General features: G+C 34.5%; 1 protein-coding gene across 1 annotated transcript in view; it reads right to left on the reverse strand.

Moving 5' to 3' along the window:
* UGGT2 (UDP-glucose glycoprotein glucosyltransferase 2) overlaps positions 1-19452 on the reverse strand; it is an 81434-nt gene that overhangs the window by 17610 nt on the left and 44372 nt on the right. Inside the window, exons 22-29 of the mRNA XM_059835649.1 lie at positions 17444-17571; positions 15730-15825; positions 13846-13948; positions 9514-9593; positions 7679-7868; positions 6650-6808; positions 5447-5532; positions 594-678 (exon numbers count right to left, since the gene is read on the reverse strand). Of these exons, the coding sequence (XP_059691632.1) occupies positions 594-678; positions 5447-5532; positions 6650-6808; positions 7679-7868; positions 9514-9593; positions 13846-13948; positions 15730-15825; positions 17444-17571 (927 nt within the window). The remainder of the gene's footprint in view (positions 1-593; positions 679-5446; positions 5533-6649; positions 6809-7678; positions 7869-9513; positions 9594-13845; positions 13949-15729; positions 15826-17443; positions 17572-19452) is intronic.

The following is a 19452-nucleotide window of genomic DNA, read 5'->3' on the forward strand; positions in this document are numbered from 1 at the left end:
CATGTAATACTGTGAGGTTCTTTCTCCTTAATATAACTCATGTTTCATTATCTCTTTTTGATACTTCTTTAAGAATGAAAGTAATGTAATGTCATTTACACAAATTTGGTAGCTTAGGGTAGAATTCAACATACCTAATATTAACTTCCACTCTGGTGTCTGGACTTCATGTAAAATCCCTCCCCAGTCACAAGAGAGGACTGGATGTCTCAAGAGGTGGTCATCCCCTTGGTTTAAATAGATACGTGAGCTGGGATGAGCAGTCCTTTGGACTGTCTTTCTCATTCTACTAAGCGGAGAGGGAGTTTAAGGCCCCTAGACTATGCTCTTAAGCTAGATGAGATAAATCCTATCTATGTTACGCACAGAGATGTATTATTTTAACAGCTATTTAATCATCTCCCATGCAATTAGTATAACCTGATAGGGTCAAATTAACTACATTCATTTGCATACCCTTCTCTATTTAATGATAGAAAATCTAAATTATATATTTCAGTATAAATCTTCCAATTGAATATAGCCTAATGTAAGCATTAGTCATATTTAATATAAGGAAATACTGCAGACAAAAAAGGTATCTCTTTACATACTTGGATTTTGATAATTTTGCTTCTGAAGTTGTTTAATACCACGATAACATCTGTCAGGTCAGCTACAGAATCTGTTCCTTCATGGCTGTGAGGAGAAAAAACCCATGCAAATGTACTTGCTCATTAAAACATGCATTATTACTTGTGTTTAATTAGAGTATAAAGTTTATGATTGCTGATATTTATAGAAACAAAATTTCTTCACTTGCACCTAATTATATCTTAATTTCAGAAACTTTGAGTTTTGTTCATCACTAGACATTGTCCACAGTGGTAGCCCTCACTTTTTAATTTGGATTTTCACAGGAAATGTTATCAACCAATGAAAAAATGCAGCAACCTAGAGCTGAATACATTATTATGTATTATACAGAGATACATTACTTTCAAATATTTTATTTTTCAAATATGGAAAACATCTTAGAAATTGATGTGCGACAGCATTAAATATACTTTTAAAATAAATCTGCTTTAAAAAGTCTAAGGAAAGCTTCATCACAGTGCTGAGATAGTAAAGATTGGCTTTCAGCTGGTTGGCTTTGGTAACTGTACCCCTAAAGACATGGCTGTGCAAGGCACCACATGAACATTTGCCCTAGTGAACATCAGTTCAAAGCCATTCAGGCATTTCAAAAATGTACTGCAGCCCACTGAGTAACAAATATGAGGAATGTTGCTATCACTCTGTGATACAGTGTAATAATATAAGTCTCAAATTTTACAGCTTTTATACCTCAATAGCCCATATATTTTTCCTTCAATTCTTTCTGTCTTTTAACAGCATTATGTGGTTTCCTCCTGCTAAGGCTACACATACAAAAAATTGGTTTAAGAAAGTAATCTGCTACCCCTTAGGCTTGATTTTTTTTTTTTTCCTTAGAAAACAGAAATGTTAAAGTCTTCTTTCAATCCGTTTCTAAAAAGGACAGGATTTTATATATTTATCTGAATTTTCTATTTACTACATTTCTGTAAAATGTGCCTAGGATTACAAAGTTTTATAGAGAGAGCTGATTCTGGCACAAAACAATGTTCAGGATTATCTTGACTCTTCTACTCTTTGATTTAGTTTCATTTTCACACTTCTAACACTGGGACAAAAACTGCCTTTTTATCATAGGGATGTATAGTACTCAACATAAAAGAGCACAGATCTCCATTTTTAAATAAAGCATGTCATTAAAAAGCTCTAAAATAATAAAACTAGATCCAAACAAACTGCTGATAGCAGAAATGGCAGCAGCTGGCACAGTGTTCCCATTTTTGCCCCCAGTTTTTACACAATGAAAATTTTCTCTAATATTCCCTGAGTTACCTCAAAATCTCTATGTTACGAATTCTGTAGCTAGCTCTGCAGCTCTGCTGATGAAGATGATTTTTCCAAAGTCTTTACAATATTCTCAAGGTGCTTGGTTTGGCTGTAAATTTAATAACATTGCTTTGTCTCCCTAAATCTTTTCTGTGGATCCCTCACTGCCAGCTCCATTCTTTACAGAGTCCCAATTGTTTTACTCTGCACAGCACTCAGTGTGATGAATTTCTGTCCCAGTATGAACAATGTGCTGAAAATAATGATAGTTACCATTAGTTACCTCGGGCACTTAATGTTAGTCTCAAGATGCGATTTATCTGTTCCTCCATTCACGTCTTTGTATACTTCCTACTATTACACTATGGTAACTTCTTTCCCTGACCAAGCACCTCTCTTCATTTCAATTCCTAGCCACCCAACTATGTGCTCAATGGCTATTTACAGACGAGGCTATTCACTTGCTTTTTAGGTAGGTATCTCTCTGAAAGAAAATCAAGTCCATCATACTGTCCTCTAATTTTAAATCAGTGTGCTGAATCTTATACAGGACCTCTCCTCCTTCCTCCGTCTCTATCCATACGATATTCAGCACATTGTAATTTTATTCATGTAAAAGATGCACATTTCAAATGAGCGATCATGTGAATAAGGTTTTGACTGTGACCTGGGGTTTGGAAGAACTGGGATCATGATTTATAAACCGCCTTAACAAATCCAGTAAGGATTTCGTGTTTTGTCCAAAAGGTACTGAATGCTGTTAGTATAACTTAGTTTGTAAACTCACTGAAAGTAGGCACAACTTCCTTCCTAAATCCAAGCAAGACGTCTTGCATACTGACAGCACTATTAAATATTTAACAATAGCTACTTTGTTATTATGTAATTGTTGTATAAAACTAAATATGTCCAGCAGACTATTTAGGTCACAGCTTTAAAATGCTTCAAAACACCTACATACTTTTCATATAAACACAAACAAATATAAATATAATATAATTTATAATTTTCCATATAGAGGGGAAAAAAGCAAGTTCAACAAATGGAGACCCATTAAAATGTCAAAACAAACAAAAAAACCCGTCTTTGCCCAAATTATAAAAGATACAACTTTTAGTTAAGTAGTCTGATAACCATCAAAAAATAATAAATTGTATCTATGTGCCTTTTTTAAAAAATGAAATATTCAGCAGGAGCTTGTATCTCTCTCTCTCTCTCTAGATATAAACTATTTTCTGCAGTCTTATCTTGCTATACCTATCTGGTTTCCTAACAACATCACAGAATCAAAGTTCCAATAATAAGCTGTGCTGTAGCTGAGTATACCAATTTTTTGAGTATACTAATATTTTCATCTTCCTAATAGTCATAGTAATTTATTAATAACAAATTGATTTACAAGGGTGACTGCTTCAAAATAAGGTTCCTTGTTAGAAGCAGTGTTCAGAGAAAAATAAAGAAGCTTATTTCAAAAACTGTGTATTTACATAGAGTAAAAATAAATTACTTACATGTGTATTAGATGCTACTATGAGAGAAGCAAAAAAGTATTGAGGTGGAAAACGTGCTGTAACTTCAAATTCCTGTATTTCTCCTAAAACTCCTGTTATCATGTATAGGCCTCTGCCTCAAAGAAAACAGGTCATCTCCCAGTTCAACAGGAGAGGATATGACTAGTATACGAGGATAGAGAATATCCTGCAATGCCGCTTGGCAAAATTCCATCCTGTCAAATAGTTGCTTGAGTTCTGATAGCAATTTAATACCATTCACACTGATATCATTAAAAGTAATAGCAAAGATCCTGGTACAGCCTCCTAAAGATACTTCAGTTGTTGTACTCTAAGCCTATGATTTCTAATAATTAAATGAAATAAATGTTATTGTTTAGATTCCTCATCAAGTATTAATTTTCCATAATTTAGCTGAAATGAGCTGTTAAGCTCATTTGTATTACTTCTTAGGGAAAATCGGTAATCTTAAAAAACTGCAGATGTTTTAAGTTTCCTTTGATCCCACCTAGAAAGTAGAATGGTTTTGTTTCATTTAATTTCATTTTTTAATTCAACTATAGCTCGCTACATATTTTTTTTTACACTGATATCTTTCATAAATCACTTTATATCTCTTAGGAATTGAATGATAAATTAGACAAATAATATAGCTACAGTTGGTGGAGATTAAGTGAACTTTTTAGGGTAAAGACTGTTTTTCTGCTTTTTCCAACAGATTGTGGGTGGTTTCTAGAAAAAAAAATAATTGAAAATTCCAAACAAATAGAATGGACTTAATATCCTGTTAACATTTCTTCCTGTAACACTGAAATTAATGCATTAGCTAAATATTCAAAACAGAGAACATGTTCATCAATTTTTTCATTTTTTAATAGTAGCTGATGACTAAACATCATACAGAACTATGTTTTCCCGAACTACAAGTAATAATAAATATTTTATAAGAAAATAGACCTGTTTCAGCCCCCAGAATTATAGGGAGAGAGAAAGACAAAAAAAAAAGTTAAGAACTGAAATAAAATAAAACAATGCTGTTGCTCTAGAAGGGCCCAGATCCAAAGCTTCAAGAGGAAGCCCTCATATGCTACACAACTATACTGTTACGAAAAACATGAAAAAGATGATTCTTCCAAGGAATATTTGGAATAATGGCTAGCACCTGTTCCTCATACGAAAATCAGCCATGGAAATTGCAGGTCTATAAGCCATATAGGCAGCAACTAAATGCCAGTTACTGAAGTGCAACGTCAATTCCCATACACAGGGGTTTTTTCCAAGAAAGAGAAATGTGGCGCATTCAACCTGCGGCCAGGGTACAGAACTGAAGGGTGCTTCTAAGTCCCCAGATGAAGGTATAACCACAACAATTCTTAGATGACTTAGACAACTAAGAAATACTTGGAATTAATTGAAGAAAAAAGCCTAGAGCTGAAATGAGTATGATGCTCCTGTTAAAAAAAGACGCCAGCCATCAATAACAGTGCATTCAGAGGCACCCTCAGGGCTGAAAAAAATTATGAGAAGGAAATTGATGGCACTTGCACCAGCTGATCAAGATGCTGCGGGAGAGCTAGCAATGTTCCAGCAGACATATTCTTGGAAGTATATGTTAAATATGTTGGGAATGCCAAAATATTAATCAACAAAACCACCAGTGATACTTCTACAGAATTTGGTGCAGGCAGTTGCAGGATGATGCTAACCATGCTTGGAACTGACAGGGCAATTGTCTGGTAGCTGCATAGCTATTTAGTAAGAGACTTTACTAGTTTCAAGTCTAGCTGAGCAGCTTAGGCTTATTATGCATTAACGTATCCAAATGCCTTCAAGAACACATGGAGCAATCAAACAACTTACACTATCAGGAAATAAGGTAATTCTTATAAACCTTAAATAATCATTTGCTTCTTGTTCCTTTTTTTCACGTTATTTTTGCTCATTTTTCTTCAGTACTATCAGATCTTTCCAAAATATGTTGCACTTCCAGATTCATTTACAAATATGTTTCCAAAAGATAGATTAATACTTACGAAAAAACCTGATAAATCTCTTTGGATCTTCCTTTACGCAATCGCAGTGTCCAAGCACCTGGATTTGCTTTCAGCTGAAAATACCCCTAAGAAAAAAGGAAAGACAGTCACTTGTTCTGTCAGCATTTCAGAATCAACCACGTACATGTACAAACATCAACTATCCAACATTTGGTACTGCAGTCAATGTTAGTGACCATGACCCACTGTCATACTAGCCCTGAAAGTAATATGGCAGTGATGCAACCAAGTACCACCTTTCCTGTATGTCCATATTACTGCCTTTCAGTGCTCCATTTGTTTTCAGCTAAATTTGAGTTGTATACAAAATCTCCACCTAGAATAGTAAGTAAAGAAATAAATTATTAAACTGAACCTAAACTGAAAAGCTTCTTTGAAATCTAAAAGTTTTGTCTGGAACAACTTCCAAGTCAATACAGCTCCTTCCCAATTTAGGAACACTGCATACAGCTATCACTGCATGAAAGCCAGATGAAGCAAGCTTTGGAATGTGAAGAATCATTAGAAGTTTCATCATGTTGAACATCATCCACTGCTGAGACCGTATTCAGTACTTATGTAAAAATCAAAGACTCACAGTTTATGAAGTATTTAATTCCTTGTGATACAATATTTACAGAGAACAGAGAATAGCAGATAGGTAACCAATCTTATGCATCAAAATTAATCTTTCCCTATCAAATTACCAAAACCCCCCAAAAAATTACTTTGGATGACCAGAGGAATTCTCAGGTGTGGATCTGTCGCACAGAGGCTTTAAGCACTTAACTGAAGCATCTAAATCGGGAACCTTCTTTTGCCTGGATCATTGTGTAACAAAAATGGTTATTCTAATCACAATGTGATTCACACCTTACATTTGTCAGTGGAATCTCCATCTGAATATAACTACCTCCTACCATCTACTTAAGATAATTAGGCTCCCAGTTTAGGCACTTCAGATAAGATTCTAAAATTAGGCTATATCCAAACCTATATTGGATCAGAAGAGGACAAGGGGAAAGCTCAGCAAATTAAAGATGCGCATCTTTTGTAGATGGTCTCAACTCCAGGATACTCCTGCTACGCTGAGCATTACTAAGTTTGCAACACAGAGAAATGGATTTAAAGAACAAGAAGCTCATAATGATTCTCATTAAGAGTGTGCAATTGTTAATGACTATTTCTGTACTTAATACTTACCAGGTTGGCCATCACAATAGTATCAACCATGACAGGATTATTCTTTGTGCCCAGAGTGAACTGCAACCCTCGAGGAGGTTGTCCAGTTGTCACATCAAAGCAATGTCCTTCAAGCAATATATATTCTAGTTCGTATTCTGCTATAACAGTCCCTTTTATCTGTGGAAGGAACATTTAATCAATAAATTATGTCATTTAACTATGTGGGAAAAGCACCATATTACAATGACAAACATGTGTGGGATTTACCTCATCTAAATTCAACTGTAAAAAAAAAAGAGAAAGGCCCTTCCAGAAGGAACTTCACTCAATTTTAAAAGATGTATCTGAGATAAGAGGGTGAATCACTGGAGGGACCTTCTCTCCATTGACTGTTGAGGAAGCTGAGCCATCTCAACTTTAGTAAGGTAAATCCCAGCCTTTGTTTTCACAATACACCTTCCAAATACACAGCTTTGGTGGATCAAACGTCCTCAATATTTTGCATAGGTTTAGTGACAGAAACAAATCTAGTGATTTTGGAGCTGAGGGATTGAAAACATAATTTAAAACACTGAAATAAAAATGGGTCAAATATCTTTTAATATGTATTAATAAACAGCAATACATCCAGGTTTATTTGAAGATTTACCGAGGTTAAACCTATTATTACAAAAAATATTTACAAAATAAAGAGAAATAGAAAGCTAGCACACAGAATCCCTTAATTGCTTTATTTTTTTGTAAAAAAGGAGCATTTCCATAAACACTATAAAGGTCAACACAGCAGATAAACTGCTTTTAATTGTATTTTACATTCTGATTTTTCTGTTTCATTGCTTTCTTTTAAGACTTGGGATTTTTTTGAAGTAAGAGAGAATGTGAAAAAAAGATTATGAAAATAAAAATGGTAAAATACTGACCAAATAATCAATTACCAGAGAAAGCATTTCTGGAAAACAAGAGACAAAAATCCCACAAGATTTCCATTTCCCTCTTGAGGTAGAAGGTACAACACAAGTTTTATAATGTTTACAAACTATTGCTTACATCCTGTAAGTGAATGTTATCGAGATCACAGGAACTGTTTACTGCTTCAACCAACCAGCTTTCAGGAGTGATCATGTTTAGAGTCAAAAGGGGTGATTCTGGCAGTTCTAGGAATTTTGCCATAGGTTCCGAAGGAAGGTGCTTGTTGATCCCGTAAGTTAATTCTGGTTCCAGAACAAAACGATAGAAGCTGTTGAAAAAGAAATGTTCAAAAAATACATTTACTGAAGCATAAAGTTCCAAACATGAAGTTCTTCTAAAATACTTTGAAGTATAGTGAGTGTTTATCAAATTAATGATGTTTGGAGGCACAGTAACTCCCTATTCTTTTGGAATACCACCAGACAACACCTATAGCATCTCAAATGGGTTGGTAGATGAACACAGATCTATTTGCTTTTGATAGTTTTTTGCTGTGAAAATTCTTAACGGCTGGGAAGGTGCATACCCAAGAGGTGCATCTAAACATCTTGACTCTGAACTGCCCTGAATTCTCAGAATCTGTATCACTAAACTAAGCAGAAGGACTAATCTCTACTGGAAGAAAAAATGTCTTTGGGAACAGCTCCTGACATGAGCAGCAGCAAACCAGAGAGCACAGGAAAGGAGACATCTCTCTGTTCCTCTCCAATGCTTACTCCATTTATTCCACAGGTAAAAGATCTTTGTAACAACAACAAAATGATCGTTTTCTTCCTTCCACTACCGATATTCAACAAAATGCGAAGAATCAGAGCAGAGAAAGAAGGGTACTGAAGATGGAGAGAGTGAAAGCATTAAACAGAGTGCTTCACATGGGGAAAAAAAAAGGACATTTCATTACTATGACAAGTTCTTCCAGGACCCATCAGGAGAAATATAATTCCTACAAAGTATTTGGGACAGTATATGAATGCAATTCATATGAAACCATTTCCGTAAGAAAAATACGACCTCTCCACAGGGAAGATCATAGAATGGTTTGGGTTGGAAGTGATCTTTAAATATTACCTAGTCCAACCCCCTTGCCATGGGCAGTGACATCTTTCACTAGATCAGGTTGCTCAAAGCCCCATCCAATCTGACCTTGAATACTTCCAGGGATGGGGCATCCACAACTTCTCTAAGTGATGCCAGACAACTTCTTCCTCTCACCTTTCTCAAGCACGGGGAAAGAACCAGGCACTAACACCTGCAAAGTGCAGACTACCAGCTCTCTCTCATAATAAGATTATAGGTACAATATCTGCAAAAGGGGTGGCAGTGCTTAAATCTTTCTCTCAGAGGGAAAGGAATCCTCTCCGGGGAGTTCAATTCAGTGTAAATGTCTAGAACTTAACTAGTGAACCCTGGTCCTTACAGCCAGTTGAAAGAAACTTAATAAGGCAGGTACTTTCAGGGTATAACACTCTTAACAAATTATAATGAGATCTCAAATGCAAACTGTACATTCACTCAGATGAATTTCAGTGTACTTAATCTGTAAAATGCATTACACAGTAAGTGGGCTGCAAGAAGTAACCAAGTTAGGCAGACAATCTTCCTCTGCAAGTTTTCGCAGGCATGAAAGACTTTCCGTGGATTTCTCTAAGGATTGGTTAGGAGAGGTGCATCTGATGAACTAGATCAGTTCCCTGTGATACTATGCTTGACACTTTAGAATTAGAATTTTTCTCTAGACAAATGTAAACTGCTTCAGTAACATTCAACTTACATTCAAAGAAAATAACTAATGCAACAAAAGAATCCAGAAACACAAGCCACTGTTTATTTTTAAGGGAACATATGCTGCTAAGACTGTTTTTTCCAAACCAAGTGAGATCATATATTCGTAAGAAAAGCTATAAAATACTTACCTCTGCAGCGGCACTTCTGACAGCTTAGATCTGCAGTTCAGAAACAATCTGAGTTTCATATTGATAATGTCTTTGAGTACCTACAGAAAAAAAAAAATCTGTGTAAAAAATGGTTCTTGGTAATCACCAAACTTTGAAAATAAGCCAAAGTTATCCTTGCAACATCCTGTCATTTCTCAAGCTTCAGTAGAAATCTCAAACATTTTGAAGATCTAAATGTATCTGTATACTAAGAGATGTTGTCAGATATTCCAAATAAAGATTTGACCTTTTTTAAAACCACATGATTTAGCACAAAACATTTTTGATAGTCAAAATGTTAGTGTTTTTCCCTAGTGATGCAGGTTTTTTAAAGAGCAGCTATCCCCGTTTTCCAATGCTTAAGTAAATTGCATTATCACCTTTCTTCGATTGTTCTACAACTTTACATAGTCCTAGGGACGTGTTCTGCTCCTAGTTCCTCATTCTCATCCTTTGTGTCACCTGAATACCATCACTGAAAAACTAGTGAGCAAAAAATAAAGACTAGGGAATGGCATAAGGGTGAGAACAAGTGAAGAAGCAGGAAACGAGAATGTAAACAGCACTGAAAGCATAAAAAGGGCAAGTATTACATGACATGGGTTAAAGACCATCAAAATAGATGTCAAAGTGACTCAAGTATCTATCCATCATTCAGAATAAAAAGCATTTGTAACCAGCGCTAGCTGGTCTCATGTACTATAACATACCCAGAATTTTAAACATTATTTGAGAAATTTTTGTCTTTAAAGATGTTGCATCCAAAATTACGTAAACCTGTATTTGACTTCATCTTCAAACAAGGCAAAAACCTCGTCCCATTAGTAAGAACAATACTTCAGCAATCTGCATTGATAGGTTGTTGTGTGCAGAATGAAATGATCTTGAAAAAGACTGAGGTATCATCCCAATTCATCAGCTGACCATGAAATTTAATATAGTATTGTAGCCAAAAGAATAACGCCATTCTTAATTAACATTTTGAAGGAATTTAAATAGGAAATTACAAATAAGACAAAAATGCATTATCTCTGTGTTTTCCAACAATGCGACTTCTGGAATACTGAAGTCGTTTCTGTTATTTAGGGCTTATGTGGACACGAAAAGCCATGGCATTCAAGTCAACACATGAAAATGCTTAAAAGACTAGAAAACCTTTTTTATAGCAGGGTATTTGAAGAGTTCAGTCTGTTTACTTTAATTAAGAAAATGCAAAGAAGAGCATGGAAGTTTTGTTCAGGGAGTATTTCAAACTGTAACAAATGGCTGAATTACTTCAGTTTACATGGTTTGAAAATTATTTAAGCCCAAGTTTTATTTTACATGTGTAGTCCCTTTACAAAAAACTTATTGTAAGTTATCATAACTCATCTGAAAAGCATTAACTCACTAAACCACAATTATTCAACCAATCACTTGGAATTCTGAGTCAGCATCACCTACGGATATGAAGCATATACACTGAAAATGAACTCTTACAATAGATTCTTCAACAGGATGGCAAAATGATGAGAAGATGAATGCTTACAGCATAGAGCTAAATAAAATTCTGCAATTCCAAGTCTGAGTTTAACAGTCAGGTTAATTAGCCACTGGAAAAGCTCACTAGGAGCGGTGATCTTACTCAATGGCTTCATAATATTTAAATTAGGATTAGATTAAAAAGAATTATTTCTACTTCAAATGCTAATTGATAAAAAGAAGTCCTATGACCTGGGTTATATAGGAAATCAGACTAGATTATCAAAAGGGGCTCCTTTAGAGATTTCTCCTCGCTTTAGGGATGGAATGAGAGTTTCTCCCTGAAGACAGAATGAACAAAGAAAAAAGGCAAAAGATAATTGAAAGGAAAAAAGAAAAGGTTTGATTTTTCTCTCCACATTTTTAAGTTCTTTGACAGTTACTGGAACAAGAAAAAAAAAGTAGATGATCCTAAGAGTTACATACTGCTGGAGCAAAGCAGTTAGGCTAGAGGACACGTAGTGTGTTCAATGGTGCCATATGTAATATTTTCTCAGCTTGTTTTGGTTAACCATGAGGAAAGAAAAAACACAACTCTTCCATTTTGTCCTCATTTTTAGAAGGAGGAATTTCTACCTTTTTCCCATCACCTTAGGGATCACCTTCAGAACTTTAGGACTAGCTAGCTGTTCCATGTATTCTGCTGAGAACTGATACGGTCCAACCCTTGTCAAGCCAGGGCTAGCATTTAAAAATCTACTGTGGACAGTGACTGTTGTCTTGTCTGGAAATATTTGACACTAAAGTCTATGACAAAACTTTTTGAAAAAGGCAAAACATGCATTATATGGGATGTTCTGCCTGCCTCTCTCCGGAGAGAATGTAGAGCAGTTCTTATGATACAATCCAGTATATTTTTTAAAACAGATAAAAGCCTTGACTCTGCTCTCATTCACACTCTGACCCACCTGGCCCCTGGCCTTAAATTGCCACTTTCTCAGACTAAGCAGTAAAACTACTTTACAGTTTACCTATAGCTGTTCACACCCTCTCAATTTCAATTTCATTTGAGTAACTTTTTATTTGTATTTTTAAAAAAATTACCAAAATATTTCTTTGAAGTGACTATTAACTGACACAAAGTAATATAATAGCATGTTTTCACCAGGGCAAAAAAAAAAACAACGTGAACATATTCAGCATGGACTGGGGCAAGGATCATGTGCTTTGCTGTGGTAGTCACTACACAAATTTTCCACCATGAATATTTTCCACCATCCCAATATACTGGGCACTAATCCAGTTATGTTATTCAAAAAAAGATCCTTTAAACATACATATATCCCAGTACTTAAAGTTTACATTATTTAAGTCACCTATACATAGCAAGATAATTGGAAAGGCACCCATTTAGGAACTTTGAATTTGGGGCGTGCTGTATGTTTATGCATTTTTTTTCTCTACACCAGGAGGAGGTGGCTTCCAAGATAACTAGATATATCTTTTTCTTTTAATTTTCAGGTTATTTTATTTTTCATTTTAAAAAATAATTAAAAAATTGAAAATAAGTTTAATCTACATTAAAATATTTCTGATTTGTTTAGTTTCAACAGCATTTCATTATTCTCTCTTAAGGGCTGGCTTCTTGAATAAGACTATAGCTCCCATGAATCAAGTAGGATCTGCGATGGCTGAACAGCTTGGTACACCATGGGAGTCATTTGCCTAGATATGCATTAGGGAAGACACTGCTCATGAGGGAGCCTGTTGCGCTAGGAGGAATGGAGGCTTCTATTCTGAGCTACAAGTTCCTGGACACAACTTACCACAATATGAACTTCTGGCTGAATGCAGAGAGTTTCCAGTCAGTTCCAAAATGAAAATATTTTCATGTGGCAATACCAAGCTTTCATTTCTACCGAGAATGGTGAAATGAAAGATCTGATTCTAGAGAAAAGCTAGTATTTCACAGTCTTGAAATATCAGAATATTCATGAAATTTTTAAATGTTTTACTTTGCTGCACTATGAAGAGTAAGCAGATGCTTCAACATTTTATACAAAAGCTATAAAAGGGCATGAAAATGGGAGGGGAAAAAGCAATGTAAGAATTTATGAAACTTTCATAATTACTACAGAGAAAAAGATAAAATAAGATGCAGCAAAAATCAAGTTACAGGCTTCAGAATTGCTTCTTCAGAGAAGACAAAATTTACATTTTTATGGGAAACTATAAAGGAACCTGAGGTAGAGTGATATTCTGCAGCTTGGGGAAAAATAAAATCAATTTAGGAGCTATGTTTTTAGGACAGTCTCTCTTTAGTTGATCAATAGCTACACACAATGGAAGACTTCCAGATATACTTGGTAGCATCAATCAACTGAGAAATACCCTTCCAAGACCTGAAAGGTTTATAGTCCAATCTTCTTATGATAATATTACAGGTCAGATTTAGACCACCTCATTTAGGTACCTCGAAAACTAAGGTGATTTGGTTTAATGGAAAGAGGCATATGCTTCTTAAGATTTTGAGATGGGAGATCCTTTCCCTCCATATTACGCAGACAATCTCCTCTTTTCTTTCTATTGACTATAAAGAGCATTTATGGACTCACTTTTAAGAAGACTGGTTCATGGGGCATCTGAATTTTAAGTGCAAATATGGTACTTACAATGATGAATTAGATCATCCCCAACTTTTTAATATGAATTTACATAACCAAATATATCTATATTAAAAACACCTAACTTTTGTTTACTGCTTTACTACACTGTACATGGAAATAAGAAAAAGTTTTATAAAACTTCAAGTACAAATATGCAAATTAAAAGAAATTACCACCATCTTACAATCAATAAATGAGCCATCTTCTGTGCTTCTCTTGTCAATGGATCCACGATAGCAATAATATCATAGAATGGTTCATTCTGTCGGGGATCGACTTTTACTACGCTGTTAAAAAAGTTAATGAATAAGTGACACGAAAACTCTAAACTGAATTTGTGGAAATATCAAACATTTTTAGGCATAAATTTGTAATATCAGAGCCACTTTAGATTTTACTGCTTGTGAAGACATTTCCCTCATTTCAAGCAGTAATCATTATTGCTCCCTGTGATATCACTAGAAAAGCTAAATGTGAACAGCAATTAAAATTTAGCATTAATCTACATAGTTCCATACTGGTTATTGATTAAATACATGCCTCATTACAAAATCAGTAAAATAAAAGGAAAACATGCAGCAAAATTTTAAAAATGGCCTTTTTGTCACTGGTCCACAGTTTCCTTTACCGATATCTACAATCATCAGACTCAACAAGTGCCAGCAGTAACACAATTTTAAAATAACAGTGGGAAAATGGCAACTGAGAAGTGTGAAACTTGGTAGGATGGATTAGCTTTATGCAGTCCACAAAATAATTTAGTTTGATAAACTTGATTAGACTAAGTCAAGGAGACCCTAGTTAAAGTACTCTGGATCTACAGGAAGAAAATGTTAGTAAACCTTAAAACTTAAAAAAAGAAATCATATGCTGTAAATACACAAAATGGACTACCTGAATTTGTTTTCCAGAAAAAATATACCTAGAAATGTGAGTATCATTAGTGAGTCAAATTCCCTCCAATATGGCAGTAGCATAGTACTCCCTGTTATTACTGTAACTTTGGAAAAGGTGTTAGCCACTTAAAACAGGCTACTGATTTCACTCCTTGTCTTTCAAGAAGTATTAGACAGGGCCAGCACATCAGCACAGCACACTAGAGCAACTTTACCAATAGAAACAAGTAAGGATTTGGAAATAGCATTAAAAAAAATATTTTGATCATGGTTCTTGTGCTATCATATGTCCTTTTAAAAAAAATGTACCTGTCTTTGCTCCAGAAAGCTTGCGCCAGCTAAGCTCTAAATTAAAAATGGCTACTGTTAGTTTTCCATTACAAAGACAACAGGATTCACAGATGCACATCTTGGTATGTCTCATTCATTAACAATGACAACAAAAGACAATGCTTGTGGCATATTCACTTTCTAAATCTAGGATCAGAAACACAAGGAGCCAACGTACAAGTAAATACACTAATGACACTAATATGAGCTCACTAGGTATAAATCTGTTAACTGAAGACAGTCTGCTCAGTTTCTCTTAAGGAATTAAGTGCCAATGTTCCCCATCAGTTTGCATTTGAATATAATCTAGTTGTATTTTAGGGTCTAATCTAATTATAATTTAGAGTCAAGCTGAGCACAGGACCTATGGTCAAGAGTGAGACTGCTAAGCCACAAACTGTTATACAATATAAACATATGTATATTAGCCTTGACAATAGTACTCAGGATCCACAAACACATTTTCCACATTAATGAAAATTAGTGGGGGCTTCTTTAAGCTCTAATCTGTGAAATTACTTCTAACATTTTAGTAAACGTATGGACTCCAAGTTTTCTAACTCCAGATCACCACTTCTATTCACACCAACTGTAATCACTCTTTTTTCAGCGAAGGATAAGGCTGGAAAATCATTAGGTATTACTAATGAATTTATTAAGAGAGAGGTAAAGATGCATTACACCAGGGCAGATGAACAGGTTGCTCATACAACCATACAAATTGACTTATTTTAAAACTGGAATGCTTACTCAAGTTTTCGAAGACCTTATGTAGTAATCAATACATTCTAATTTTAATATGAAAGTACTGTAAGTGCGTTATCATGGCAAACAGAACTTACCTGTGCTGTTCTTTGAGTAATTCAGCATCTTGTCTCATCTCTGTTTTAGGCAAAGACGACAGTAGGGCATCTATTTTCATAATCAAATCACTGCCACTATATTAAGTAAGGCACATAATTTGTTTTTAATTAGGAGTAAAACATTCCCATTTTAGTGTATGTCTGTCTACATAAGGGATATTTTAAAGCCCACATCCGGAACTCTTAAAAGATTATCACCTCGAGATTTGTAGGTTTGAGTAAAACATTTAGTATGACAATGCCCAAGAACCACTGCTGCCTTAAACCTTGTGAACTGTACACTTCTTAAAATTAAGCAATTCAGAATTGGTAGAATTACTCTTCAGCCTCACAGTTTGCATGGTACAATCTGCTGATATTTATAGCTCTTCATTCCTTTTTTTTTTTTGCAATTTTTTCCCTTTATGACAACATCTAGGAATAGACATAAGTGAACAAGTTTCAAGTTTACTTGGCCACATCTTTTAATTTTGTTTGTATTTCTTACTGGAATTTCCTTAGAAACCTTAGTAGTTCTATTTCAGTGTCACTAAGTCTTAATATTTGATTAAATATGTTTTGCCTCTCACTACTTCTCTCCTTGATAGTTCTACCTCTTCTTGATATTGTTTTTCTGGTAGCTATTCTTTCAGTTGTGCCAGCCCTTCCAGATAACAGAAGTGATACTCAGACACAGGAAGTCAATAGATAGTTGTAAAAATAATATAACTTTGCTCTCTTCTTTGTACACAATCTGGATCCTCAGATGAAAAGCTGGCTAGAACTCATCTTTACACTTCTTCAATTAACAGGTGTGTGAATGTTGTCTAGCAGGGTGTCACAGAGCACCACATCTGCCCATGCCTCTACAGACTCCTTTTCTAATGATTCTCAAAGACAATGCACTTTCTTACTTAAAATATCAATACTCGGATATTAATGTGGTTGTAAGATGCAGTGGGTTTTATCAAGCTTATTATTATTCTTTATAATTACTCTTAAGTAAACAAAAGCTAGTAGGAATTGTTTAGTTAGCTGTACTTGTCTCTTGGTTGTAAGTACAGTGAAACCGGATAAAGTATTTGGAGTAATTTAGCAAAGCTGTACACATGATATGAGGCAAGAGGATATGATTCTCTGGATAAGCAGTGATCTCTTATGCCTTAACCTCATCACACATATGACCAATGATAAAAGGGTGCATGTCTCTTGAATAACACAGGGTGCCTTTTTTTCTGCTCTGTGCTGTAACAACGAGGTACCAAAGAGGCTGCCAGCAGCAGGGTAAATGACACATGCAGTTGAAAACCAACATACACAGTTTATATATATAGTGCAAAACTATGTTAAATAGTATAATTAGCCAGGTATAAAGGCAATACAAAATTTAGGAAATGTGTAATTTCTTCTAGAAAATAAGGCAAATGTTTGAGTAGGTAAGTATACTAAGTTTGTCAGGGAAAAATGAGGGACAGTTAAACCTGTCTACATAGAAGTACTCAGATGTTAAGTAAGAAGATAGCAAATATATAGCACGCAAACAAACAGTTTGACTAAGTGCATGTAGAGTGTATACATATGAGTATATAGTATGAAGAGCACTACGACTATATATTTGAACATTTGTTCATATTTCCCATGCAAAAGGATTATTAGTTACAGGCAATAAACAAGGCAGTATATCATAAAGCCTCAAAATGCAAAAGAATTTTACCTTCTACTGCTGTTTCCCATCTCTTTGACAATAGCTTTAATCTTCTCTGCTGATGTACTGTATGTTATTTTTTCCAACAAATTAAAGTCTTCTGCATAGAATTCATTTTCATCTAAAGGACCCAGTACCTTAGATAGATAAAAAAATGTTACTAAGCATAGAATGTCACAATAATGTTTCTTCTGTAAGCAAAAACATACCAGTATCTTAAATGAATGCACAATATTCAATATGCAACCCCCAGCCCTATATACATCAATAGTATTAACTATATAGTACTAAACTCTATAGTAACTATGCAGGAGTAGGTTTTTTTACAGTTACGTAATTACAATTAATTACGTAATCACAAAGAAGAGCTGCAATGTAAATATCCATGATATTTCTCATTTTACACACCTATGTAAAGGAGTACCCTATCTAGAAATAACAAATCTAAGTTTAAGAAACAGCTCTATTAGGTACATTATTTTAAACTGAAATTCAAACTACTATCTACCTACTGCACTCTTTAGTTGTTTAATTCTGCAAACACAATCTTAACTTCAAGGCTTCTCAGTGAAGCAGATGGATAGAAAGGAAGAAAAGAGCAAAGGATAAAAACAGCAAGATACCCAGAGACAAGAAACAGAACTACAATGTTGGGGGTTTTTTTTATGTCTGAAGGAAAATAAGGTGCCTTGAAGTCCTAGAAAATAGCTTTGAGGATGTTGCTTGGATTTCCTACTTATAGTCTACCAGACTAAACTGACTCAAGTCAAAGTCAAGAGTCTACAGGGCTCCCAGGATGTAGAATGTCATAGTAAGTTTGGTGCTGAATGCCTCTCTCCCAAGATTCAGCTGCTTCCTAGAAATGAGAGGTTATCTAACAAAATCCCAATTTTTGATTAATATTAATGATGCATGAGATAGAGAAAGCCATAGTGTGATTATGAAATAAAATGCTACTTTTGTACAAGTCATAATTAGAAAAAAATATATTTGCTCATAAAAACCAAAACTTTAGTGCTGAAATAGCAAGGATAGAAATGAAAGATATACCATGTCTTTTTTAAAAGTAATATTTCAGATAGATGAATACACATTATTAAATTCATACAAGTATTTTTAAGAAACTTATTTCCTCAAAACTTAAAATATGACATTATTTGAGCTTTTTTAGGCATGGAAAACAGTAATAACCATTTATATAGCAACATTGCATATTTAGTTGGTGGGGGGTGGTTGACAAAAAAGCCAATACAATTCTTTCATGCTTCATCAACAGAAACGCTTTCTGTGGGTACGTTAGTGGTGTTTCGGTTGTATCTCAGAAGCCATGTAGGATGCACAAGAGTAATTAAGAACACAATTTAAAGAGAGTTTCCAAGTAATGAGATACCAATGTAGTATCTCTATTTCTTTCTAATGATGGAGCAATAAATAGAAAATAGTAAACAGTTAACTCAGAGTAGTTTGTAGAAATTGTATGTGTCATGTAAGGTAATGACTGTCATTAACAAGTACTAAATATTGAACCCAATATTGTATTTTTTTTAATCACAGCTCATCTATAGCCACACTGTAATTAAGGCTATTGGTTTCAGAATGTACATACAAGAAATCGAAACAAGACCACTATACTTTTATTTGAACATTAAAAATTAAGACTATAGAACAATTTAATATTCATAAACAATTTGGGGATTTTAGAGCTTGAAATACTACCCTAGTCAATGTAATTTATTTTCTGTTACGTATGCAGTATTCATCCTATCCCCAAATGTGTAAAATATAGGTAACTTCCAGACAAAAATTTATTCTTAAATATCATTATTAATAATACATCAAATATTAACTTATTTAGAGAATTTTGTCAGATTAACTCTTGAATAGCTGTGGGAATGACATACGTACATAGTAGCTCCAATGGAATGGAGCTAATAAAAAAATTAGGAGTAAAACAAAATAAAAAACAAGGCAAACTTTCATACCATTCTCTAACAACAGGGTGCACAAGTGGGAAATCA

This window comes from Gavia stellata, chromosome 1, assembly GCF_030936135.1.
Source record: "Gavia stellata isolate bGavSte3 chromosome 1, bGavSte3.hap2, whole genome shotgun sequence".
Taxonomy (NCBI): Eukaryota; Metazoa; Chordata; class Aves; order Gaviiformes; family Gaviidae; genus Gavia; species Gavia stellata.